This window comes from Apis dorsata, unplaced genomic scaffold (assembly GCF_000469605.1).
Source record: "Apis dorsata unplaced genomic scaffold, Apis dorsata 1.3 scaffold_429, whole genome shotgun sequence".
In the NCBI taxonomy this organism is placed as follows: Eukaryota; Metazoa; Arthropoda; class Insecta; order Hymenoptera; family Apidae; genus Apis; species Apis dorsata.
The window spans coordinates 666296-675584 of NW_006263682.1; the positions used below are offsets into that span (position 1 = coordinate 666296).

General features: G+C 32.2%; 3 protein-coding genes across 3 annotated transcripts in view; 2 read left to right on the forward strand and 1 right to left on the reverse strand.

The window, feature by feature from the left end:
- The window catches only part of LOC102675878 (WD repeat-containing protein 37), a 4249-nt gene extending 3747 nt beyond the window's left edge, over window positions 1–502 (reverse strand). The window contains exon 1 of the mRNA XM_006619652.2: window positions 363–502. The gene's annotated coding sequence lies outside the window, so the exon portion shown is untranslated. The remainder of the gene's footprint in view (window positions 1–362) is intronic.
- An 824-nt stretch (window positions 503–1326) lies between these two features.
- LOC116186109 lies at window positions 1327–2424 on the forward strand. Its single transcript, XM_031512419.1, has one exon. It carries the CDS (start codon window positions 1763–1765, stop codon window positions 2201–2203), a length of 441 nt encoding a protein of 146 aa, XP_031368279.1. The 5' UTR covers window positions 1327–1762; the 3' UTR covers window positions 2204–2424.
- A 48-nt stretch (window positions 2425–2472) lies between these two features.
- Window positions 2473–9289, forward strand: part of LOC102671864 (neuropeptide SIFamide receptor-like) — a 13181-nt gene continuing 6364 nt past the window's right edge. Inside the window, exons 1-6 of the mRNA XM_031512427.1 lie at window positions 2473–2631; window positions 3156–3442; window positions 3522–3593; window positions 3955–4050; window positions 4180–4215; window positions 7358–7611. Coding sequence (XP_031368287.1) covers window positions 2529–2631; window positions 3156–3442; window positions 3522–3593; window positions 3955–4050; window positions 4180–4215; window positions 7358–7611 — 848 coding nt within the window. The 5' untranslated portion in view covers window positions 2473–2528. The remainder of the gene's footprint in view (window positions 2632–3155; window positions 3443–3521; window positions 3594–3954; window positions 4051–4179; window positions 4216–7357; window positions 7612–9289) is intronic.

Genomic DNA, 9289 nt, shown 5'->3' on the forward strand with positions numbered 1-9289 from the left:
ATTTATTATTTATTTTATATTATATTTTATATTATATACTATATATTTTACATATTTATATTTCATAATACATTTTATATATATTATTTCACTTTTATATTTTCCATTTATATTTTAAATATATTTCTATATTTTTATCTTATTTGTCTTCTTTTTTTTTATCTTTTTTTTTTATATATAATAAATTTTTTTCTATGATTTTTCTAATATTTCTACGAGTGTTTTGTTTTAGTATATTTGCATACAAATTTAAGTTTTTTTTTTTATTTTCCGAATAAGTTTTTATCAATATTACGTAATTTTTGCGATATTTGTTTTTTTTTATATTTTATATAAATATTTTTAAATAAATATTTACTTACATTAGGCTGATAAATGAAACAACTATAAAAAAATTTCAAAGATCAGTGCCATCTCATGTTTGAATTCTCAAAGCTCTGACTTATTATTAGCATAACAGAATGTGCAAGGAAGTATTCGAAGTCACAGACAAGAAAATGTACAAGAAAATGTACAAGAAGAACAAAATATCTTTTATCACTTCGAAGATGCTATATATGCGATAATAAAACGATATATAAGAATGCATAGTTTCTGTTAAAATTTTTAATCAATAGAACATAAAAAGACAATAAAATTAATCAGAAATTAGATTAATTAGATTAATTAGATCTAATGATAGAATGGTAGATTGCATAAACAAAAAGGACAAATAATTGAAGAGCAACACAAGAATTAGTTTAAAAATATTGGAATCAATGCTATCACCAGAATGCCATAAATAAAATATATGTAGAGATAATGTGAGAAGGATAGAGATATGATAAGAATTTACTGTCAGCGCTATCTCTTAAATGTCAAAGACATTTCTTTAAAGATAGGGTAAGATAAAGTATTCAATAGATGGCACTGTACTTAATTATTACTCTATTTTTATATATTTAATTTATAGTATTTTACAGATAATACTAATTCTTTAATTTTTCCTATATCTGTCCTTTTTCCATTATCTAATTTTGTCGTAATTAATCACAAACAAAATACAGGATTTTAATTAAACGCATTTTCATTATTTTTTTTTCAAAATTATAATATATCTTAATTTTTAATATAAAAAATATAATTATTATATTTTCGGTTTTATAATATATTTTTAGATCGAAGATCTTGTAAAACAAAGTATACTTCGAATAAAATTGATAAATCAGTAGAAGAGTATTTAAATTATAATAAATAATATGTTATTTGAAAAAGTTTCAAATATCATTTCAAAAATATTTATAGATCTGAAAAAAATTATGTATATAATTATAAAATGAAATAACATGTCATTTGAAATTATGTCATTTCAAACTTGCCCATATTTACCACATATACATTTTTTCATTCTTTTGAATTATGAAACAAATTTAGATCTTGATTTCATGTAAAAACATTACGTATTTAAGCTCTTTAATGTCAATGAAAACATTATTTGCTTTTTGCTTATAAATACGTTATCCATTGATTACAAAATCGATGTAGAACTTTTCTTCAGATTTCGTATTAAACGATATTTATTGCTCGTCTGACGCACATGTTTCGTTTTCACTATTTAGAATGTTACAATTAATATTTTGTATATGAATAAGAACAAAAATTATACATTGTTCATCAGTTATCGTTCAGTTATAATATATCGTTATTGAAATATTTACATTTTTGAATTAAATATAACATAATATTTTAAAATCTAAAAAAGAAAAAGAAGTTTGCAGAAATAATGGTGCTCGTTGGAGATACAAATTCGATTTTTAATGCCGGTTTAATATTAGGATGTACCGCTCTGTGTGCTTCAAAGGACAATGTAAAAGCGAGAAGACTTCGAGATATAATATTCATCGTTTTCTCAATGACTCTGTATTTAGTTAGTCTCGTAGTAATGTACATTTATGTATTCTCGTACGAAGATTCAGATTTAAAAAGCATGCTTATCGTCATAATAAGAGTATTTCTTATTTATTTGTGCTTGTTCACGGATGCATCGGTGACAACTTTATGGAATTGGAAGATTCGATCCGTTTTATCGCAGTTACGTAATTTTGATCGAGCTACAAAATTTCGTGATTTTTCAAAAGGAAATAAATTGCGTATCATTTGTCATGTCACAGTGTTCGTCAGTTTCTCATATTGGGCGATAGTAGGATATTTCACGTACAGGTAAGATGTTGTAAAGAAGAATCGAACATCAAATTTTATGATAGTTATATATTATATCGTATAAATGTTCAAATTTTTAAAAATTGAAAATAAAGTAGGACTATTTCAAATTCGATAAGAATTGTTGAGAAATTGCATAAATATATAAATGTGTTTACATTTGTGAAGCAATTATCGAAACGTTAAATGTATACGCAATAAAATTTTATTTTATTGAGATTTTTAATATTTAGATATATAGATATTTAGATATATAGATATTTATTTAGATTTTTCCTTTTAGAATCGAGCCGAGAGTGCCAATTTTTCGCGGGATAATTTACTTCATCATGGATGCTTCGATGAATACACAAATTTTGATATTCGTGTGCATTTTATTCCTTATCGAGGAACGATTCCGTCATCTCTGCTCAATGATAGAATTCTCTAAGGGTGAGTTTATTTCTTATTTATCTTTTAAACGGATATACAATATTAAAGTTCACGGGTTTATTTATTTTCGATCAATTTTATGCATCGTTTAATCGTATTCGAACCGTAGTCGATCGTTTTCTTTAATCTATATATTTTTCTTCCTTCATGTTGCACAGTAAAGAATCTTGGCACTCTATAAATTCTTATTTTATTCTGTTTCGTTCGTATGTTTGATTATTATTGTTGACATTTGTTTCTTACAAATTCATACGAAAATCTGATCTTTCGTTTAAAACAACAATAAATCATGAAAATCACGCGTCCCTATCGAACGAAATCGAAAATTTCTTCGATACTCATTTTATACGAATCGATATTGTCTCGATCATTTCCTCGATTACAAATCATAGGATTTTTATCGAGGATTTTAATCGTGTCATGAGCGACGCGGGCTAACGAGTTTGAATGAATGTTTAATCGTACCTTTGTGCTCCTATTTTCAAACAATTATTTTTATCGTTTTTTCCCCGACCTGTTACCAGCTGACAAGATAATAGAGGCGCATCGATCAATTAGGCATTCGATGTTACAACAGATATGGTGGCTTCATTGTTCTCTAGCGAACGCGACCGAAATAATTAATTCCGTATACGCGATTCAGTTGTTGTTTTGGATCTCGACTATGTCGTTCAACCTGATGTCGAGGATTTATTCGTTGAAAGTGTTCAAATTATCGGATTACGGGAAGATCAGGGAATCAATGCTGGTGACTGATTGCGCGTGGAACCTCGTATTGATTACCACCGTGTGTCACATGACAGCTCATCAGGTAGATCTTTCTCTAAACCAAACTGAAATTTCCCGAACGCCACACGTACGGCGATATAACTCGATTATTATTTGTTTAGGCGAATCGTGTCGGCAAGCTTATTTTCTCACCTTACTCTTCCGTTTCTCTGAAATCGAATTTACATTTACAGGTAAGCAGTACTCTGGTATTAATAAAAGTTGATCGTTGATCGTTTCGATCTAAATTTTTTTTCTTTACTCTTCGAACCTTACTCCTTTATATCCCTCTTTGTCTCCCCAAGAAACAAACAAACAATAGAAACAAATAAAAAATAAAAGAACCTCGATGAAATTTTAAGTTTTAGATAATATGATAACATTCTCGCAACTTGCTTTTTCTCTCATTATTTCCTCTAAACTCGTCTCTTCCTATAACACCTCTTTGTTACCTTGAACGATCAATTACTTTAAATTAGATTCCTCGCTCTTAACGAAGCGAACGCTCCTTCGAGCCTTTGTATTCTATGAGATCTCTATTGATTCTGATTACAGGAAAATATAGAAGCAGCGGCTTACTTTCAACTAAGGAAAGTACATATTTTTACCGTTGCTGGTTTAATACGCGTCGATCTTCCTCTTCTGCTTTCGGTGAGCATTCAACGAACGAAAATAAAAAGTTGTTAAAGAAGAAAGAAAAAAGAAAAGAAAAGAAACGACGCGAGGATAAATAATCGAGTGTTTCACTGAAATATATTTGATTTTATATATTTTTTACAGATATTCTCAGCGATAACAACGTACTTGGTGATCCTTACTTAAAAAACTTCCTCCAAGATTTCCACGATACTTTTATCGTTTCGATTCCATCTAAAGAATCGTAACAAAAGTTGCATTAGCAAGACAGGTACGAAATAGGAAACGGAAGAGAGAGAGAGAGAGAGAAAAAAGGAAAGCATTAATCTTGCATATCTATCCGTTGACCTTTAATGTGAAGCGACACGAGGATGACAATAGATGCGATCGACTCGCCATCGTAACGGAATATGTGTGAATTTTGTCTCATCTTTTTTTTTTGTGAGTATATTCACGAGATGCTACACATTGGAACAATGTACATTGATTTATTGATCAATGTATCTTATACCGTTCCTTCATAGAGTTCGGACACACTACTTGTGGACTGAGTTTCATATATAGGATATAAAAGAGAAGTGATTTATATGATTGACGAAAGAACGCAATATATAAAGCTTCTTACGATATTATTATATTTATTAAGTAAACAAGATTGTATTTACGACTTTATTATTTGTAAATAAAACCAAATGTTTAAATATGTTTGAAATTGAAAATCTTTTGTTTTGCTTTCTTTATTTTTGTTTTTGTAAATTATTGAATGCAGTTTCTATATTTTTTAACAAGAATAAAAGTTTATTGGTTTAAACGATTGACTCGTTTATTTAATTAAAACATGTTGTAATTTCCTTACTTTCGAAGATAAAACGAAGTTTTTCATCTATAAAAAGAAACGAAGAACGAATCTAATTAAATATGAATATCCCGATTACCCATCCAACAATTCTGATATTATTCACACAGGTTCGTTAAAATAAAAGTTGCAAGCTAATCACGCGTTATCCGAAAGTTTGATGAAAGATTCAATCTTTATTCAAACCTTGATTGAACAACAAAAGTGCAGTTCCACTCATCGATTCCTTTAGATATAGAAAAATTCTTCACAATAAATAAAACATTTCGATTCTCCAGCAATGATTCTCCACGTACACACGACGAGATTTCATTTCGCATACTACATCACGTGTAATATCACGTGGAAATATATTACGAGATTTACTCGCAGTTTGGGATCACGTTTATACGCGGAGGAAAATTTGCTCCGTTGGAAATCGAATCCGAAAAAAAGCGTACGTAAAAAAGAAAAAAAAAAAAAAGAAGAAGAGGCAAGGACACGTGTAACGCGAGAGGGGTGGATGGCGGGGACGAATGAGGGGAACACGATGATTTTAACAGCGATGTTCCTTTCCGGTAATGACGTCTGTCGAACTTTTATGGATCAAGGGGATCAAGCCGGATCTGGACATTTTTCGACAGATCTCCTGTGAAGAATAACACAGGAAGCGGGAAGGGTAACGGAGAAGATTGAGAGAGAACGTACAGAACGCAGGCGCGCGATTGAAGGAAACGTGCGCGAGTGGTGTCCAACGTCTCTAATGCTTTCAAGAGCGCCGGCGGGAGCTGCGATTCTTCCTTTCAGTTTATCGTGGCCCCGCTTCCGAAACTTTTCACGCGTATTATTCTTCGCCGCGAGGGCGAAGGAATCTCGTAGAATTTCTCGTAGAAAATTAACTCGTGGAAATAGTGAAACACGAACGGTGTGTATGATCGTGTTTACCAAAGAGTCGAGGTGAAACCGAATCGTTGCCGGAAAAAAAAACCTCGACTCGAATGCGAAGTGACGAAGAGTTTACGTGTTTTGATCATTAACGATTCGAATTAATTGGAATGGAATTGAAGACAAATCGGTAGAATAATTGGCGGAATATCGAAAGTAGAAGACTTTAAAAGGTTAAAAGACACCGGTTGTTTGATACTCAACACGCGAACCTGTTTAGTTTTACTCGAGAAAGTAAATATTTAAAACGAGCGCATAGAGGAATTGTTGAAACTACGCGTGCAATGGTTCCATTTGCGTAATGTTTCTTTCCATGTAAATTTCTTAAGAGCTTTGCCGAGTGGATGTTATGTGTGTTAACGTGCACGGGCTATATTTTTTAAAATAAATGTAAATTCGTGCTACGTGAAAAAAATCGCCACTTGCAAACATTCTTCAATTACGTTAATTATTTCGTTCGTTCTTCGCTCGATCTCTTTCGAAAAATTCGAATTTTTTAATCTTTGACGCGTTCGATGACACATTTCGTTCGATGTAAACATTTTACATCGCGTGCTCTGTCTATCAAAAATAACCATCATCAATCATCGTATTACTTTTGCATTATTTATAATTTTCCGAAACATTGATAAAATGCGAGGATATCGCGGATACTTCCTTCAAATTTATTTACCTTTTTTTTTTGTTATCTCGTCGCTGGGCAGATAAAATTATTTATCGTAGACATATGTACGATGGTTAGATCACAGATACAAAACCTGTCGTGACTATACAGGGTGACTTTGAATTTGAATCAGATAGAAAAAAAAAAAAGAGAAAAGACACTGAGGGGTAAAGACGAGGGGAGGCGAGATTTCACAGACTTATCTTTCAATTAGAATTCAGTTTCTCCGTTGATGTTCTGGAATTAAATGACGAATAACAAAATTCTCGTTATTAACGATCGTATTATATTTATTATTACAAGATTATACGAATTAACAAGAACAATATCTTTGAACTGACTTTTTTTTTCTTTTTAAATAGCCACGAAATTCCGCCTATAGTTCCACACGTGATAGACGAATTATAAACTTTTCTTCGACTTGGTCGAAAAATTATAACTGCGTATAAATTTTGATTTCGACGAAATATATACGAAAAGCGTTTCATCGACGAAAGTGGAAATGGATTAAATATATTATTAAACGGAATAACAGAGACAAAGTTGTTGAAGGAGTTGAATTCGACTTTCCTTTCTTAATAATGCGTGATGACTCGATTATGACACGATTCTCTTTATAATCGCGCAATAAAAATTTATTTTAATCGAACGGTGAACACGAAAACGGTAATCACGATAGCAAAGTATTACGAAACGCGTCTTCTCGAGCGATCAATTATCATCGTCGATCCAATGATCCTCCTTGCCTTCGGTCCGAAACCGGAGCAACCGGAAGTCGGATGTGCCATCCATTCCCGTTAAAGGAACAAATTACCCTTCGTGAAATCCTATATAAAGGAGTTTGATGGATTGTAAAAAGCGAGAAAATAATAAAATAGGGAAACGTGAACGACGCGAACTCGAGAATGATGATATCAACACCCTCCTGGTTGGAATTTAATAGCTCGGCGTACAACGATGAGATGATATTCTCATACATAGATTCCGAGGATATAATTCGCCACCTCCTCGCCAAGTTTCAAGGCAAAACTAATTACTTGTTGATCGTCCTCTATGTTTTCGTGATGGCGCTCGCGGTGACGGCCAACATTCTCGTCATCGCGGTTGTTTTCAAGTATCATTACATGCGTAGGTATGTAGAAATAATTAGATTTTGTGAAACTTATTTAACGCAATTCGATTAAAAGTTAATCTCTTACTTTGTAACTCTTAAAGAGAATATTTAACGAAATTCAAAGTTGAGAGGGAGAGAGAGAGAGAGAGAGAGAAAGTTTCGAGGAACGCGATAGAAGACAAGGCGATTAACTCCTCGCTCGTAGTAATTTAAACTTTGCGAGACTTTTCATTGTGAAACGAAGTTCTCAACCGAGATTCGACTATTATGTGACGACGAGTCGATTGAAACGGTCGACGAAAAAGTTGATGTTTTTATCGTGGTTTTCACAATTATTATTATCGAGTTGTCGCTTTCGCTCAGGAAAAAAAAAAAAAGAAAAAATAAATAAATAAATCGCGAATGAATTTAATTATAACTTCGGGCGAGGCTCGTTATGAGATTATTCTTAATCCAAATGGTGTTACCCTTTCTTTTTTTATAATTTCCATCGTTTATAGAAAAAAGAGAAAAGTTTACGAAGTGACGAAACGAAACGGAACGTTGGATCACGTCGCAAAATAATGGCAATGAAGCTTCTGCGCGTCATCCATTGTGAATCGTTTATCATTCTCGATTCTTTAAACGCGTTCATGACGATTCTCGTGATAAACCTCACCTGACCCAGTTTCATTCATGGAAAGAACTTGGCGAAAACTATAACGTAAACGGGTGTTGAGGGACGATTAATTAACGCAATTAGATTAACGCTAACTCCTGACTAAACTAGGGTCAGGGCAGGTACAATCAAAGATGCACGAACGCGTATAATAAATATCAACAACGCATTTCCAACCGTTTCAAAAGAATGTATAAATAATATAGTATTCGAGGTAATAGTAAACAATGGAGTGTAAATCGAATTTATTAAGAAAAGAGTTGTGATTTGCACGTGATATCACATTATGTGAAAGAATGAAAAATTAATAATTTTATTTATCTCGTGGTTTTTTGTTCAATTGTTGTAACGAATTAAAAAAAAAATGAATACAAAGAATCACCAATATGATTTTAATAAAATTTGATTTAAAATTTCATTAATAATATTGATATTCTTCTTTGAGTTAATTAAATGTCACTATTTTCTGTCTAATAATTTTCTAAATTAATTAATATTCATATCTTTTTGCGATTTCTTTTTTTTTTTTTTTTTTCTTTTTCGCATTTCATCGTGCTTCTTACAAATAAGATCGGATCGAAATTTCACTTACGCGGTCGTTAAAAATCGCGACAATGTGTTAAGCTCGAGCATTCTCGCTCGCAGAAGACGGAGAAACGTAAGAGTGTGTGTGCTTACTTCTGACAACGAATGAAGCATCCGTGCAAATAAGCGATCGGTTCGCACTCGTCGGGATACGTGAACGAACGTCACGATTTATTTATGAAGCAGAAATTGTTGCCCTCTCTGCCTTCGGAGGGTTCCCTGTGAATACGAGCGCGAAAACTTTGATATTAACCAACAACGCGTTGCAACGATAACAATAATCCAGAGAGTGCGCGTTCCTCGAAAACTCTCCAAACGAATGTTTAACGAGCGGTTGTACGCGAATTATTTATTTTCTGACACGGCATAAAATTCGTCGCCTCCTCGAATCATGGTGAAAACACGTATGTATATTTTCTAACGTAAAAAAAAAAAAAAAAAAAAAAAAAAAAA

What these genes read in the sequence shown, in the direction of transcription:
- LOC116186109 (XM_031512419.1), top strand. Translation starts at nt 1,763, where the DNA reads ATGGTGCTCGTTGGAGATACAAATTCGATTTTTAATGCCGGTTTAATA.